The sequence below is a fragment of the Lampetra fluviatilis genome, chromosome 11, assembly GCF_964198595.1.
Source record: "Lampetra fluviatilis chromosome 11, kcLamFluv1.1, whole genome shotgun sequence".
In the NCBI taxonomy this organism is placed as follows: domain Eukaryota; kingdom Metazoa; phylum Chordata; class Hyperoartia; order Petromyzontiformes; family Petromyzontidae; genus Lampetra; species Lampetra fluviatilis.
Window position 1 is genome coordinate 11,211,247 of NC_136285.1, and position 18,572 is coordinate 11,229,818.

Consider the following 18,572-nt stretch of genomic DNA (forward strand, 5'->3'; position numbering starts at 1 on the left):
TGTGGGAGCTGAAATTTAACCACATTAATCTGTGAACCAAGTTTAATATGACCGTTTTCAATGTGGTTTCGTCGGTGACAGACCATCAACCCCCAAATGTGTTGAAAATGTTTGATATGCAGTAACAGTACATCACAGAGAGCGCGATGCATGGAAGGGTTAAAAGCTGATTTGTATTCCCGTTGCTGAGTGGTGGATGTGTAGGCGAGGCTCAGGTCAGGTTTGTCTGGAATATGACACTTACTTGTAGTCAGCGATGCTGCAATGTACATCAACCATTTGAACTTGGGTCAAGGTGTCAGATTTGTCATTGCAGCACATTTGTGCTTTTAACAGTTCTTCACTATATAATCCACAACAGTGCGTCGTTGCGTCCCGAGCAATGGCGTAACAATTACACAACATCATTTGGAGCTCTTAATTCACTGCTGGATGAACGTCTCCCGACACTGTGTCGATCATGGGGATTGTGTAACCAAACTTCACCATTCTGGTCAGTACAGGTTTGTGAAGGGAGTAGGCCAGGACTCGTTCAGCTATCACTCGCCACTGATGTTGCCCGTCTGGGAGTGGAACTTGGATCATCAGCTTCAAAGCACAGTGCGTGGACATTCGCAACACTGCTCCAACCCGCGTTTCAATGTATCATCGATAAATATCGCACCTCCGATTAGCACGGTTCACTGCGTAAGGTGTGAAAGAAGTTCACGATACAGTACATACATTGTAAATGGAACTGCTAAACTGGCTGGTGATTTCATTTTGTAATGATGAAGTTACGTGTCATTTACAAACAAACTGGGAACATCATAGCCCATCTCCCTTCCCTCCCCCATCCTATGACCACTGAAACATGAATAAAAATGTGTAACATATCAAGGCAACTCGGACCCATCTACGCAGTGCCCCGTTTTGTCTGCAAGTTTCTAGTTCCTCACAGAGTCACATTCAACGTGGCTATGAATATTAAGCACTTTTTTTTTATAACTGGTTAGTTTTCAATTTTCACGAATGCCCAATATATCTGATGTAAGCAGTAAACGATATACACGTCGCTCAGTGTGCAGCACGTTTAAGTCAAGAGCTCGACAGTGGGAATCTTTATTCGGAGGGAAGGGGGAAAACATTTACAGTGTGAAAATATTTATTTACAAGCGAACCACTGACGAACATGAAGCAATCGTCAATGGCACTGCTTTTTCTTTTTTTGGGTTAAACGAAAACCTTGTTGCGAACGCACGATTTATTCAACACCAAGTCACAAATTGAAAACAGAGGCGTGCTGTAATCAGCGCCGTAAAGAGCGGCCCCGTTACTCAACTTAAACTTTGGCAGATCTGTCCACGCGACAATTTTTGCCGATTTGTAATATTCGCGTAAACGCTTGCGTGTTTTAAAAATATATTTATAGTTGTTCCAATGCTACACGTTCTACCGTAAGCGGTCTTTTAAAACGATACGCATTTTCTGCAGTGACTCAATTGAAATACCGCGTCGCACGTCTATCATAATAATATAACAATGATGTTTAGGTTTTTTTTTTATTCACAGTGTCGTTCGCTCAAGGAAATGTCATCTCACAATCGTTGACGAGCCACAAAGCTGCAATGCAGCAGCCAGGCTGTAAGCCGGCACCAACATTTTCTTAACCTCTGCAGTCCTTCATATATAAAGATGTTGTCAGCAAAAAAAATGTGTGTGTTTATACAAGACGGCGGGGGTAATAGGAGCACCTCGAGAAAACCCATAGCTGCGAGCGGGCAACACTGTATCCCATACAGACGTGCACAGATCATAGTGCGCACTTTTGCTGTTCGGCCTTCTGGCAAACCAGGGCATGGCGGATCGACACCCCACAGGAAGGGAGTTTCGCAACATTTTGTGTGACCAACCAACCAACCAACCCTCGCCTCCACATTGCTGGGTTACACGCCATGTGCGTAGCCACGCAGGTCGGCCGGCTCCGGTGCTGTTTAATGCACAGGACTTCGTTGCTAAGGAACAGAAACACTATGAATCATTTCCCCCTTCAGATTTGTTTTTTTTATTATCGGTTTATACTTTGTGTGCGTGGAAATAAAGGTCATCCCCACTGGATTTCTGAGTGGACGAGATTTACTGATTATAATCTTGCAGGACAGGTACAAATGACAATATTAAAAAAAAAGCATTTAATTCACATCGTGGATTGTTAAAACGTACGTACATTGTCGATGATTGAACAGTAACAATGTGCACAGCTCTTTGATGATCTACTGCCGAATGTTAGCCTTCCCGACGGCTTTTGGACATTGAGGTTATTTAATTATAATTCTAGATTTGAATTTTTCGTGACTGCAAGGGTCCATACTCTTTGGTTTTTTCGGTAAAGTCACGTAGGTAAAAAAAGAAAATTAATTAAATCACGACGTTTCGGAGGCAACACAAGCCTCCGTCTTCAGGTGGAACCGTCACAGCAAAGTTGAAGACGGAAGCTTGTGTTGCCTCCGAAACGTCGTGATTTAATTTATTTTCTCTTTTTTACCTACGCGACTTTACCGAAAAAAACAAAGAATATTATTTAACTATACTTCACCGTGCTGGTATTAATCGCCACCGTTGCAAGCCGCGGACAGGGAATCAAAGCCACTTGAGCTGTGCACTTTGACATCTAAAGTGAAAACTCACATCTTCAGAACTGCGTTTTCTATTCAGTTTAATGTCCTTCCCTCATTAGCACGGTTGTCTATGTACGGTGCGACAAAGTCCATACGTACAATCTCACACCACTATGTCTTCACTGCACCCCAGGTCACATGATGGATGACGTGAAGATTTACAAAACGTAACCGTCAAAATGTATCTCGCGCTCACGCGGGTCCTGGGTCGGTGCTCACCTATGTTTATAAACCCGGAGCTAACGGTGGAAATTCCACATTTCCATGGCAGTGGCTCGCCTAACCAGAGGATGACTTACTGTTAATAGTATAACGGCATTGTAAAGGTAGTGCGACGTTAGTTCTACATCGCACAGAGCTTCTGGAGAGCATAAGGGGCTTGTAAATGCACTACTCAGTGTGGCAAAATCCATTGCTGTCCTGTGCGATATTTCAACTTCTTTGCACCCCGCCTTCATCAACCCCCGCACAGAGCCGCGTGGCGAAGGATGACCACGCAACCTCCATGCACGTCATGGACACCCAGCAAGCGACGAACGTTGGGCCACCTTTTGTCCGACGGTTCCCACCACATGCCAACGTTGGCTCAATGTTGGCTCCACGTTGCACGTTTATGGAGGGAGGCCCACATTCCAGCAGTGAGTTTACACCCAGGGCCACGCGTGTACTGTACATGCACGGATGACCCAACATTTTTTGTTCACGAACGCAGACGACGCCTTTTAAAACCGAGTTACGGTAAAAAAAGCGTTTTCGCCACGGCTCTGGCCCGCGTTGGTGAGACGCCGCATGTCACCGCAGGCGGTGTTTTGGTTTGACGGCCCCGGTGACGGTGAGTGACATCGGGTGCGAGCAGCGATCGCTTCTCGAATTAAAAATGTTTCCATGATATCATGTTTTGCTTTAGCCTGGAGCAAAGGCTGAGAGGCGGCCGAGGGAACTGATATTTTCGAGACGATGAAACGTCCGCTTGTCCTTTTAAATATTTGTTTGCCATCAATATTTAAAGCGGCAACTCAGCCCGATACAGAATCAACACTGCACGCCCGTCTTTATACAAAAATTATATGCTGCCGGCGGCCTCGCTGTACTTTCTAAAAGTGTGCAATTTCACCGTCGCATGCAGAAGCGTTATTAACAGGTGGAGTGGCCGCGCAGCGGGTCAATGCGCTTCACCAAAAATCCGGCGACCCAAATATCATTCCCGGACGCGGCCTTCAGCAATGATGAGTGATATCCAAACCAGTCCTGGGTTTCCCCCCAAATGTCACCAACCTGCACCGAGCAGCGTGGTGAAGTATGTCTCGTGAAACAACCCCCATGAGCGACGTGGTATGGTGAGGCCTACATCCCAGCAGGGAATTAGCAAAGGGCATTAAAAGTAAGTGTTATAAAAAAAAATTAGGTTGGCTACGTACGGTGCGAGACAAGTTCAATATGCATGCATACAAGGGGAGTAGAGTCAAAGAGAGATGCTGGAATGGAAGTCCCCAAGATGGACAAAGAGGGCATGGCTCAAGATGAGCAGCAGGAAGAAAGGTGGAGTGCAGGAAGAGGAGGGGAGCAGGAATGACTGGGCCAAGGTGTGGGTGATCAGGAGATGAGAGGGGAGGGAAGAGAGGAGCAAGTCAAAGTGAGCGGCAGGGAGATTGGAGGGATTCATAGTGGGGGTGGCCACACGCAGCTTACGCAATTTACGGGAGGCTTGAACTGATTTAGATAGATGAGAATTTAATTATTAAGTGCCGTACTTAGTGTCCATCTAAGTAAGCGCATACAAGGAGACACGGTGGTCGGAAGAGTTTTGATCAGGAAAGAAAAGAATACAGTAATTCATCTTCTTGGTTCTTTCGGTAAAGTCACGTAGAAGGGAAATAATTCAATAATGAAAATTTTACGTAATAAAATACAATTCTCACGACCTTTCGGCCACAACGCAAGCAGCCGTCCTCAAGTGTAGAACAGGTCTGTCGGAAAGACAGGGTCATTCAGACGCTGTCTTTCTGTCATTCAGACGCTGTTACATTTTTACGATGTTACATTTTCATTATTTTATTATTTCCCTTCTACGTGACTTTACCGAAAGAACCAAGAAGATGAATCCCTGCAGTCACGAAAGCTTTAAATCTAAATACAGTAATTCAATTCAGCTGAACGCTCTGCTTACTTTGAACCCCAGAAGTTAATTACGAATCATGTAGTACGTTAAAATAACATATGGCTGGATAATATATACTACTATTTCCACAGTTTTTTTATTGTGTATATTGATTTACGTTTGTAATTATTGCAAACTTTTATCCCGATTGTGCTACCAGTGTCATGTCACGTGATGAAGAATCTGAAAAGATGTCGTCGCTGAGCAGTGCAACGCTTCCGTGTTAGAGAACGCCCCACGGAAGTGGATATTACAGAGCTACCTCTGAGATCCTTTCAAGTAACAGTTGGTCCACAGAGTATAAGGCATGAGTCGGTGCATATTTTTTCATGTCCACTTCTCAACAAAATATTTGCAAGGGTAGGTTTTAGCTTACAGGATGTGGTTGAGAATGCACAGTTTCCCATGCTAAAGGATAGCCCCACAATTGCGTTGCTATACCGAATGCGTATGCGTGGGTGCGTGTATATTTGTGAGTAAAACTGTATATACAAATCTCCTTTCCGAGATACCCACGAGCGAGTCGAGCGAGTGAAGGATGTGGGAGAAACACATTTATAAATACTCGAACAGCTGGCTTACATCCACATAAAAGATGGACTGCTGAATTGCCAGACTGCATTTGCCGATGGCCAAGGCTAAGGTTTTGAATGTCCTGAATGTGAATACATGAGGTCATTTTTATTTTATTTTATAATAACAATGGCCACTATTTACCCATGAAAGCCTCACTGGATCGCAATGCTCATTTTAAGAAGGTCCTGCATTGGTACATTGGCAATAATAATAAAACATTTAATATAGCACCTTTTATGTCGGGGCATTTGAGATCGCTGTACAACAACAACAACAATAGCCGCCATTTGCCACTAAGTGGTGGTGATTGTAAGGCCAGTGCTGACGCCAAGCTCGGTACACGTTCAGACTCCCTGAGAGGAGGTCACGGGACAGGCCCAGGTGGCATGGGTTAACTGAGATGACTGAAAGATGCTCTCTACATTACATCCCATCTCCAACATTTTAAAGGCCACCCCCAGTGGCAGCTGTCCATTTGTGCACAATGTGACAATACCTGGCCTTCATAATCAACGTTTTTGGGTTTAGATCGCGTTATTTATAAATGTGTCGTAACCCTCCACCACCCGACACGGCCAATCAGTAAAAAAGTGTCACGATGACAAAAGACAAATAGTTCACTGCTTTAGCCCACCGGTGCGTTGAAGCGTGAAACCACAACATTAAAAAAAAATTACTGATTGGCCGTGTCGGGTGGTGGAGGGTTACGACACATTTATAAATAACGCAATCTAAACCCAAAAACGTTGATTATGAATAATATTGGTCGCGAAAAGCCTACGTGTTAAATATCTAGCCTGCAAACAAGTCAATTAGTGTGCGAGTAGAGAGGCAATGATTGTTATCTATAATGGAGTTATTCCAATGGAGTTATTTAGCCAACACCATTTTAACTATTGTTTGACACGTAGACTTTCGCGACCAATATCTATATTAATACAGGTTTTATTGGGTTGAATCGTGTAACCCGCCATCACCTAACACACCAGTGTGCTCAAGTATTAACTAAGTGGCACGTTTGGTTTCCGTGACAGACCTCACTAATTGGATGCGTCGCGTGGTGGTGGTTTAACGGCACGTTTATAGTCACGCTGCCTAACCCAAAAAAAACCCTTTATTATGAACCATTAAAGTATGTACGTTGAGCTTCTTTCGCACCGTACGTAGCCAACCGTGCTGTTCGGAGGCATGGGGGGGGATCAGTGCCTAGAGAAAACCAAGAATGCATACGAGGGGGTGCCACTCATCGCTGCCATTTCCTGACGACCTTGCAACCCTATGCCTGCAATGTTTATATAGATCGTAAGGACACTTTTGTTCATCTACACTGCTGAACGACGGCCTACCCTCGCCGTGTCTGTCGCTGGGATTATGTAACCATACTTCAGTGCGTGGTGGTGAAGGCGGTAGGGGGGGGTAGCACAGGATTTTCGCAAAATCCTTTGCTGTACAGCTCATAACGTGAGCATGGTGATCACCCATCCAAGTACGAGCAAAGCTCTAACCTTGCTTCGCTTACAACATCTGATGGGATCGATCACATTCCAGGTGATTTGGTCAGAGGCGAGCATATTCATATATTATGTATAAATGAAGTACATATTTTCAATTTCATTATCCGCACGTGGAATAAACCATTTTTTTCGTAGGGAGGTAAGCTACGCAGATATTCAGTTCAGACTTGCCGCATTCTGCACATCTCATTCAAATGACAGCCAATCACACAAATGCCGTAATTATATCGGCTCTAAAAATATCGCTTGTTGAACAACCCTTGGCACAGTGCGAATTCTGCTAGCGCAGTGATCGTCGTTGTGCGAGTGCGCGGATCGACACCGACGCAGCGCCGCCACCGTGAATGGACCCCCCCACCCCCACCCCGAGCACCCAACGCGTCGCTTGGCACGGGAGGCGCCGCGCGCGCTTCGAGCCGTCTAATGCGGATCCGGTTGCGTTCGCGCGCGCGCCTCCAGTTCAAGCCGTTCGACCGCGTATATTCGAGGGTGTGCACGCGGGCCGTGTGCGCGCGCAACGCACGCGTGTGCTGTGTGAGAAAACGCGAACGTGTTTCCGTAAATCACAGCTGACCAACTCCCGCGTGACACTCGCAACTGAATGCGTGTGGTTTAATCGGGCAATGGAACACCAATGTGAGGGGTTGAGCCTGAATCGTGCTGAGATGGGCGACCGCATAACAGGTGGTATAGGCTGCTTGCAAGGGCTACGTTGTTGCACGCAGGTGGTGGTGCAACAAAATCAGTTGTTGTGCCGTATTTCAATGCCGGCACGTCTGTGCTTCGCGCCTATCACCAACAACCCACATTGACCAGCATGGCGAGGTATGGTCAAATAGCCTCCGTGATAAAGCACGCCATATGTACATTAGTATAAGAATACAGGTATTCTCCGAAAGGAAAACATTTTAATGAATGTCAGAAAGAAAAATTGAATTACCCTTTCAATTAAATCAAACGACCAATACAATGCATTACACGTGCTTTCAAGTTGCGGATTATAAAATCGGAGCGAAACTAATTAATACGATACGATATACTCTTTGTTTTTTTCGGTAAAGTCACGTAGGTAAAACAATCAATAAAATAAAATAAATGAAAAAAGTAAATTTTATTTTATTGATTGTTTAACCTACGTGACTTTACCCAAAAAACCGAACAGTATGAATCCTTGCAGTCACGAAAGCTTCAAATCTAGAACGATACGATATATGATGGATGCAGGAGTGTGCTAATCGTATAAAAGCATCCGCCAGTGTTGAATTTATACGTTTTCTATTTTATTTGTCATCATCACTGGGTTACCAGTCTCTGTGGTAGGGAGCCAGACGCTGCATGGTTAAAGGCCTTTGCCCAAAGAAGTGGGTCACAAGTGGCGTGCAACAGAAAGGAAGCATTGTATTTGATGAGGAAATGTCAGACCCAGGCACAGAGGTGCATTGAAATGACATCTGGCATCCACTGGTTGAATACAATATGGGAGCTCATATAAAAAAAAAACATTGTTACCGATGTTGCTCAAATAGGTTGTGAGTTCAGCTTCCATTCTGTATAAGAGTGAACATGCTTTGCTGCTGCCCCTGCCATGTGATGGCAACACTCTTCTCCGTGTGTGACAATATGTGCCGGACTGCACGATGGTGAAATGTATATTTTTTATGACTTGGAGGAAAGAAATCCTGATGCATACTGAACTTTCATGACACGTCAAAAACAATCGAATAGTTAACGAGAAGCGTGAGGGCAGTGCTCACCTCCTGTTTACATCCCAGGGCTCGTGGTGGAAATTCCACATTTTCAGAGCATGGGCGAGCCTGTCCATAGAATAACCACAAAGTGGTACTTATTTTACCAACCCTGGAGGGATGATGGGCTGAATTAACCACCCCCCCAACCAGAATTCGAACTCACAACCTTACGACCTCACAACCTTGCAAACTCACAACCTTGCAAACTCACAACCTTGCAACCTCACAACCTCACGACCTCACAACCTTACGAACTCACAACCTTGAAAACTCACAACCTTACGAACCCACAACCTTACAAACTCACAACCTTACAAACTCACAACCTTGCAAACTCACAATCTCACAAACTCACAACCTTGCAAACTCACAACCTTGCGATTGCGAGCCGCTCTCTCTGCCGCTGAGGCGTCTGGCCAGTTTTTCTGGCTGCAAGTAAAAAAATAATTCCCACGATTCCAATGCAGACTCTCAATTTGCACATTTGGCCATCCCGTGATGCTCAAGCGACCCTCCGTGTGTTCTCGCGTTGTGCCGCGCATTGATTGGTGTGACGCCTGACGTTTTGCTCCATGAGCCGGGACCTTCTTTGGGAAATGATTGCTGACTCGTGCCTAGCGACGTGCGGGAACAACCCAGAAACGCCTCCGATCAGCGCGGTTGGCTACGTATGGTGTGAAAGAAGTTTAACATACACAGAGCACGATGGTAAAAAAAAAACATGTGCAGTGTAATTTTCTCAAGGCTGCATTTGAAATTTTAATAATGACATTTGTGATAATGATGACCGCACGAAAAATAACATGAACCACGATTATGATGATGATGATGGCAATAAGATTTAAAATTGATTTCGTCAATTGACCAAGCCAGTATACGTTGCAGATGAGTCGCGATTGATCCTGGAATGAGGTTTCCTCTTTGCAGGCACTCACACTGGGTATCAGATGTCAGTGCCAGTCGAGATAGCGGAGTGAGTGTCTGGTGTTTTTGTAAGCGCTTAAATATAGTTGAAGCCTTATAAGTGATAATATTACCGTGCAAAAACCGTCTTCCTCATTCGACACTGTGGTGATACTTTTTGTAAGTTTGAAAAGAGGATTTATTCAAAAGCACAATGTTAAAGACTATTTGAACAAAAAAAATACTTTTTTTTATAAGCATGCTGTGTACTCGATCTGTAATAACTTGCTCCCCTCGCGATACTAGGAATTGTCATGGGTCGCAATTGTCATGATACAGGGTCGCAATTCAATGCAATAATCGTTTTTTGTGGTCGATATAGCTCCTCTAGTGGCTGCAGGAGTCACGTTCAACCCGTTACTGACGACGTAAACAAATGAAAAATAACACGTGATTCTTACACACATGATTCAACGCTCTCATGGTGAGCGCGATGACTCAATGCACAATTACAGCCCGACTGGATAGAAGAACGATGCACGGGCACTTTTCTGTACTCATTACAAAAAAAGTTGGATCCCTAAAGAGACTCCAGTAGGAGCGTGCAAATCTGTCTGTCGCCTGATGAAGCTAGGTGTAATTACTGGCGAAACGTCGTACTCAGATTGTAAATGTTGTGGCTTGGCTCTCCAACACACCCGTGTGCTGTACTAGTGACGAATTGGCCACGTTCTGTTTACGTGACAAACCTTACTAATTGGCTGTGTCGGGTGGTGGCGGGTTTAACGACACATTTATATATTTACGTGATCTAACCCACCCCCCCTGTATTATGGAGGAGCGTGCACCTCCTAAACACTGACATCACAATGGAAACCAGAGTGCTTGAAACCTTTCAGTGAGCATTGATCCAGAGCTCTCGTTCCCTCCCCACACACAGTGTAACTCAACTCTGCACGGCTTCACACCTCCATCTGCGTAACATCTCCCTCATCCGCCATTTCCTCGTCACAGCCACCACTGAGGCCCTTATTGATGCATTCGTCCCATCCCGACTTCATTGTTGCCTCCCCAAATCTCTCCTCTCCAAACCTGAGACCAGCGGTGGCCAACTGGCGTCTCCCGAGCCGCGCGAGTCTCTCTAATCCACCACATGCGGCTCTATCGAAGGGGCATAGCGCAGCACGACTGATAATTACCACAGTAGCAAAGAATATTGAATGCCTCCCGTGCTGTGCCGAAAACTGTCAATATGTATACACGCACATATATTTGGCTCTTTGCAGAACTCACGGGTACTTTTAGACTCTTGGTCTGTTACAGGTTGGCCAACCACTGCTTTAGACAATACAAAATCGCACTGCCAGATTGTTCACGTGCACGCATAAATGAGGCTCTCTCAGGCCGATACTTCAATCCGTTCACTCGGCTGTTCAATAGAAATCTGGATAAAGGTCAAGATCACACTTACTAACTTTAATATCGTCCATGGTCTCGCCCCCTGCATCCATCTCTCATCTCACCTCACTATTCTCTCTTCTATACAACCAAGGCTTTATATTGAAGCTCCCAGTCAACCTTTGCTCAATGGGCTGTCGCTTCTTCTTCTGTGCTGCACTCTTTTCTGAACGACTCCATGCCCTTGTTGAAGTTTAGGTTTAAAATCCCGATATATTTTCCCCTCTAGTGGAGATGGGAACCACATCAAACCCAAGTATGATTATCAATTCGATAAGCCATTACCCACTGTGGAAATCTCTGATATAATTTTGGACCTACCACCTCCAGGTAGCTCAAAGCCTCCCTCCTTTACCCGACCCGTCTTCACATGGATGCCCAGAATCTACGCTTATTGTGTGAGTCTGCCAGATGCGGTCGAACAGGAAACAGTGTGCAGATCAAATCTAAGGCGCAGAGAGCTCGAGAGAGGTGGAGCGGGGGTTTTCCCTCATTTGGGATGAGGACGTGACATGATTGGAAACTGTACTCAAAGGACAACTCCCACCTCTTGGAAAACGAAATCAGAATGAACAGATGGCATTCAGCACACACGGCAGAATGGCCATCGTTTGCCTGTCGTGCGGCTGTACTGGAGGCACGCCACTCACGTGCCGAATTCAACGGAAGAGCACGTTAAACGGATTTGTACAGCCAGCGACGACGCGAAAAACGAAATTACAGAAGAAGAAAAAATCTACCGTGAATTTCGTTTTTGCACCGGTGACATGCCGTTGCGTAAACACTCGACACTTTCTGCCGGCGCACGTACAAACATCACTGCGCATCGTGCATGGATCAACCGTGTGCAGTGTTTTATGGGTCACGTCCTGCCTCCAGGACACAAGGAATACCTGTTTGGATTCTGGCCTAGATTCATTAACTGCCACCTCACTCCGTGGCACAATGCTACTTTATACGTGTGTGTGTGTGTAGGCTTTGTGTGTGCTTTCCACACATTCCGCGCAAGAAGAAATAACACGCAGGTATTAAACAGAGCTCCCTTCTGTGTCTGCATGATGTTAAAGTCCATCAGCCCACTGCCTTTCCAGACCAATATTATCCGGCAGCGTTTGTTTAAACAAGCAATTACACTTTGGACCGGATTCGACCTTCTGGATATCATCAGCAGAGTCAAGTATGCAATAAGTAGGTAGCTTCAGAAATCTTACAGCCCCCCACCCCCCTCCAGCTCTGAATATGTAGACTTTGTGTAAAACCATACTTCACCACGCTGGTCAATGCGGGTTGATCAAGGAGGCGCTCGTCACTGGTTTAGGAATCATTGCCACCGATGCTGGCAGTGACCGGGAATACAATTCAGGTCGGCAGCTTCATAGTTCAGTGCACAAACCACTGTGCAACCACTCCACCCTATCGTCATATGTGTAATTCATGCGTATGGTGGCAGCAACATGTTCAGGGGCTAAATGCCAACGTTGATGTCTGCTAGCCACGAGAGGGCTTCGGGAGAGTGTTTGTGTCGTTTTGCTATTACACCTCCGTTGAAGGGGCACAGATTTCAGTGGTTCTATGCTTGAGTTGAATGGCCACAGTCGCACTCCCGTGGCTTCGTCTGTAATGTTCCATGGACGAAGGAGATGCGCGCCTCGGCCGTTTGATATTCTGATGCGGTTGATTGTTACACACCACCAGTGTCTTCGAGGAATACCAAAGCTGGGAGGTGTGATATTTGGGTCTCGAATTGTTTATTCTGGACGTGTAATAAATAATTATCATTCCGTGCATCTCTCCACGTAAAAAAAGGCAATACTCTACTGGGTTTTTTGTCTTAAGTTACTCAGTCAATAGAATTGTCAGGCCAATATTATTGAGCAGCGTGTGGTTGGTTACACAAGCAGGCTCTTTACCAGTTTTTTTTACCCTCAGGATCTGATCAGCAGTCATGCTTGTTCAAAAAATGCTGCAGGGTTCACATATGTTTCCCGTCCACCACACAGGGCCCCAGTGAAAGCTAAAATCAATCAAGCGTAAAAGCACATGCGATGTTGTGCAGTATTGTGACTAATGAACTCAACAAGTGTATCCACTTGTCTCATTTCACGTGGACAGCCGAACAGAGATGCGGCCACGGCGTAACGGGGAATCGCACGGGGCTTGCGATCAAGTGCGGCCGCCGGTTCGTTCTCCAGGTGCGGCAGTTTAAACTACAGTGCACGTTCCTTAGAGGACCCGCCTCTGTCCACCCCGGCCGTACAAGTTGGTGACAACCCTGTTAGTCGATCGGCAGGTTGGATGTGGTGGAGTAACGTATGGGGCCTACTCCCATGTCCAAAACAACTGGCCAACGTGGAAGAGAAGACCAAACACCCCCTCCCATCCCCACCGAAGAGGAGCTCTCCAGAGCTTCCGTCTAGTGGAGTATCTTTCACCAACAGTGACGCGAACAAGCAAATTGTGTTTCGTTATATATTTACCCACAATGCTCCACGACGCATGATGATTTTAAAGCAGCAATGATGTCCCTTAACGTTGCAGATTTGTGCTGTACGTACATTCGTACGACTGGACATCTGACAAAGGAAGCTTTCTAGCTTATCAGCTTCCTCCAGTATAAATATTCTGATTCTGGTAATTGACCGACACTCAGCTATGAGTGCACTAGGGCTATTGTGTCCTCTTCAGCTTTGTGTAGCTACAGCAGAACAATTGCAGTGCCTTTTATGTATGCATCCTGCTGAAATGATCGAATGCAAGCGGTCTCATTGGTTATCCTGACTCCCAACGGAATCAAGACGAAACAATACATATATAAAGTGTGTGTGTATATGTACGCCACACACGTACTGAACCAAATAAAAATATTAATAATACAGCTGTGATGAAATGAATTATGGTCTTAAGGAAAAGGCTGGAAAGTAAATGTCATACCCGCAGATATATTAGTGTTCGGTATGTGCCTCCCTTCCCCTCCACATTCACTGAACACGTGGAATGGCTGCATCGGAAGAATTCCGCTTCGAGACATTTCACAATATTCCAATTTTTTTTATTGTGTGCGTGTGTGTTGGACTATACTGACAATAAAACGAATGTCACATCGTATGCGATGTGTCTTGAATCAAACGTGTGTGGGATGGGAGTGGGGAGCCAACACCAGTGGCAATTATCTGAACCGGTCTTGGGCCTCCACTTGCGCCGACTCATCCTCAAACGAGTACCTGGTGCGGTGTGTAGTCAACGTCGCCACTGGGGAGACAAAGGCGGCCGGGTGTGGTTGCTGGCCACCCATCCCCTCGTGTGCCGTGCCGACCTTTACAGGTGCTCGCAAACAGCACTTGCCCCAACAGTCCGCTAGAGCTATACTGTGTATACTGTTCTTTGTTTGGAGCGGTGGCGCAGCAGTTGAAGCGCTGCGCTACGAAGCCGGCGACCGGAGTTCGATCGACGCTCACAGCCAACACCGCTTACGATTATCTGAACCAGTCCTGGGCTTCCCCTAGATATACTCAGCCTCAAATGATTAACTGGAGGCAGTGCGTAAACATCCGCTGTTTGGGAGACAAAGGCGGCCGGGCGAGTGCCCTCGAGTGCCGTGCCGGCCTTCGTAGGTGCTCCACGCGCACAGCACTTGTCCCACAAGTAAAGGCTATACGGGGCATCTTTGTCTTTGTATGTGCGCAACAAACGGAACATTACGTAATTTGAAGAATACGTTTACCGAATTAATGAGCACAAATTCAAATATAGTGCGTGCAACGTTAATGAAGCATGTGTGCTGTTTACACCTGGGCAAACCGTACGCTGGAGAATATTAGTCTTCCACCAGCAAAAATGCATCAACACCCCCAGCAAACGATGTACGTCACTGGCATAATAACATTCATGCCCCTTGTGCGAATGCTGCTGCTGATGATCGTGGTTGTGATGCTTTTTGTCGTTGTAAATTACCGTAATGGTGATGGTGATGATGATGAAGATGACCACAATGATGATGGTAAAGACCACTAGGACAACAGTGATGATTATGATGATGATGGCGGTGATTCTGATGGTAATGAACAAAATCTATGACAATGGCCACAGTGATGGTGATGATGATAACGATGATGACGACAGTTGCTGATATTGAACATCATCGTTCTTGTTATCATGATGATCTTGCACGAATCGACAAAGACACGTTCTGAAACGAGTGCTGTGTGCATATCGGATGAATCAAATAAATTAATGAATGAATGGGCGAATAAATGAATGGATTTATGGACCTCCCGGTTAGTGATAAAAAAAACCCACAAATCATTCAACCGGCATCTCGCGACCAATCAATCACTCACTCAATCAATCACCGCACCTTCGAAATCGGATTCGTCGTCGTCGTCGTCATCGTCCCGATCGTCGTCGCCGTTGTTGTCGCTGTTGGACGAGTGTCCGGCCGCGTTCTCCTCGGAAAAGTTGACCCCTCGGCCGTGTGCATCCTCGAATCCGTCGGCCAGCTGCTGCGAGGGAGCCCCGCATCTCTCCCTGGCCCGTTGGCGCATCTCGGCGAAGTACGCCGCCGCGAAGTCGAGCAGATCCGCGGGCCGGCTGCGCAGCACCTCCACGGTGAAGGCTTGGAGGAGCTCCGTGAGCCCCGCGGGGACTTCGACACTCATCGCCGCGGCCTCCTCCGCCCTCTGCACCATCCAAGCGTCCGCGAGGCTGCGGCGGCTGCGGCTGCTGCTGCGTTCGGGGCGCGTGCGCGCGCGTTGTGGGTGAGAGTGAGTGGCTGTGCGTGTGTGAGTGGGTGGGTGGAGGGTGAGTGTGGGTGAGTGTGGGTGGGTGAGAGGGTGAGTGTGGGTGGGTGAGTGTGTGTGTGGGTGAGAGGGTGAGTGGGTGAGTGTGTGAGAGGGTGAGTGTGTGTCTGAGTGAGTGGGTGGGTGACAGGGTGAGTGTGTGAGTGGGTGAGTGTGGGTGGGTGAGAGGGTGAGTGTGGGTGGGTGAGAGGGTGAGTGTGAGTGGGTGAGTGTGGGTGGGTGAGTGAGTGTGTGAGTGGGTGGATGGGTGAGAGGGTGAGTGTGTGAGTGGGTGAGTGTGGGTGGGTGAGAGGGTGAGTGTGTGAGTGGGTGGGTGTGTGAGAGGGTGAGTGGGTGGGTGGGTGAGAGGGTGATTGTGTGAGAGTGTCAGTGGGTGTGTGTGAGAGAGAGGGTGAGTGAGAGGGTATGAGTGTATGCGTGAGATCGAGATGGTGAGTGTGTGTGAGAGAGGGTGTGTGTGTGTGGGAGTGTAAGTGAGTGCAAGGGTGAGTGTGTGTGTGTGTCAGTGGGTGAGAGTGAGCGAGTGAGAGGGTCAGTGTGTGTGGGTCAGTGTGTGTGTGGGAGTGTGTGTGAGTGGGTGTGAGTGTGGGTGTGTGAGAGGGTGTGATAGGGTGTGAGAGAATGGGTGTTGCGTGTGATCGTGAGAGTGTGTTTATCTATGTATGCGCGTGTGAATGTGTGTGTGAGTGAGAAGGCAGTGTGTGTGAGTCTCGCTAACAGCACTTGCCCCAACAGCCTGTATGTCTGCGTGTGTGTGTAAGATCGTCTCCGTGTGTGTGTAAGATCGTCTCCGTGTGTGTTCGCGCGTGCCTCCGTGCATTTGCCTGCGCTGTCTCTGCGTCTCGCTCCCCGTAACCCCGCGCGGACGTCGACTGCTGCAAACCCCGCTGCCTTGCGCAACAATGAAGGAAGGCAACACCGCCGATATGAATGGAGATGCGCGCGCGGCTCCCAATATCGACACCGAGTCTCAAGGAAGCCGCTCCAGCTGGAAAGGGCCGACCGACGTCGATATTCGATGGATGGAGGCCGCCTCCCGGCACGAGCGGGCTTGTCTTGAGTCCCGGCTCAATGAATGGGAGCCCTGCGGTTTTTTTCTTCTCTCGAACCGATGAGGAGTCGCCGCCGCTGCTGCTGCTGCCGCTGCTGCTGCTGCCGTCTGTCTGTCTGGCTGGATGACTGGCTGGATACGCGCGGAGATTATCTGCAATAGCAGCAGCAGCAGTAACAACAAAGACGACGACGATACGCGTCTGTCTGCAGCCTCAGCCTGCCATTGCGAGAGAGCCCGCCAGCAATGGACATCTCATCCACGTCATGTGCAAAGCGTGGGAGATGGCAGAGAGAGAGGGGGGAGAGAGGAAGAGATGGGGGGGGGGGTGAGAGGGGGGTGTCAGAAGACGCGAGGGCTCCGTGCTGACGTCAGTACTGGGACGAGGCCGTTTCAAAGCGGAGAGAGGAACGTGCAGCCCTGCTGCCATGGGGACAGAGGCGTGCAATGAGAGAGACGTCTCCCAGATGACGACCCATACACACCTCCTCACCCACCACCACCACCTCCTCCTCCACATTCTCTCCACCCCCATCTCCCAGTCCTTACGCATCACCCACCACCACCACCTCATCTCTCTCCACCTCCCTCTCCAGCCCTTACACCTCATCCACCTCCTCATCTCTCTTTGTAACAGCTCCCTCTAAAACCCTTACCACTTCACCTATCGCTAAGCAGCACCCTCTCTAACCGCTACACCTTACCCATCACCTCGCTCACTCTCTCTCTCTCCACCTCGCATCTCCAGCCCTTACACCTCACGCAACCACCTCACTCTCTCCACTCCCCCTACACTCCCCAGCTATCGTCAGCTCCGCCCTGTGTAGGCTATGGCTGTGTGTAAATATAGGACACACGAATTAGGACACGCAGATATTACCCACGGGTAGCCTACGTAAGCTGGTTGGGCCAATGCTGTCAGCGAGTACTTATGAAGGCCAGCACGGCGCATCAGGGAGTCTTGAGACTAGCTAGCACCACGCCCGCAGTGGTTGATGTGTTGACCTGACCAAGGTACTCGTGCGCTTAATGATCAATCGATTTAGGGGAGGCCCATGGTAGTTTCCGACGGTTTCAGATATTTACGACAGATGTTGACTGTGAGCCAGAGGTCGCAAACGCGTTTTGATTCCTTACCCGTACCCGGCCGCACCAGGGTCGCAAACGGCTACCCAGCCGGGTACGGGTAGCCGGGTATCGGGTAGGGTACGGGTATCGGGTACCCGGTTGCGACCTCTGCCGTGAGCGGGAGTCTAACTCGGGTGGCTGGGCTCGTCGTGTGGCACGTTGACCACTAGACTACCGCTCCCCCATCACAGGGGCACGCATCAGCAACACGCATCCACACGTGCAGCATCCCAGACACCCGCTGCTCCCACAAATCCACGTGTACGGTGCGTCTACTAATGTACGTATAGCTCTTTCGTCATGCCACTGCTGGATGAAGGCCCCCCCCTTCCACCCCCCCCCCCCCCCACGAATTATAGATCATGAGGGTTACTTCATTATACTTCACCACGCTGGTTAGAGCGCGTTGGGAATGGGGCCGCGGTAGGACCGGTTCAGATATCACTCGCCACTGATAGAAGCCGTGGCCTGGAATCAAATTTAGGTCGCTGCGTTCAGAGCGCAGTGCTCTAACCACTGCGCCACCGCTCCACCTCGCTGCGAGGTTAAATGGAAATGAACTATCCTGGAAATAGTCGCTGAA

The 18,572-nt window shown here is 48.0% G+C and overlaps 1 protein-coding gene across 3 annotated transcripts in view; it reads right to left on the reverse strand.

Moving 5' to 3' along the window:
- The window catches only part of PRKAR2B (protein kinase cAMP-dependent type II regulatory subunit beta), a 49,050-nt gene extending 31,909 nt beyond the window's left edge, over window positions 1-17,141 (reverse strand). The window contains exons 1-2 of one of the 3 annotated variants that reach the window (XM_078860974.1): window positions 16,635-17,141; window positions 15,369-15,733 (exon numbers count right to left, since the gene is read on the reverse strand). In XM_078860974.1, coding sequence (XP_078717100.1) covers window positions 15,369-15,699 — 331 coding nt within the window. In that variant the 5' untranslated portion in view covers window positions 15,700-15,733; window positions 16,635-17,141. Of the gene's footprint in view, window positions 1-15,368 lie in introns of all 3 variants that reach the window. The other 2 variants (XM_078860973.1, XM_078860972.1) reach the window with 2 other exon arrangements.
- Window positions 17,142-18,572: the final 1,431 nt, after the last annotated feature.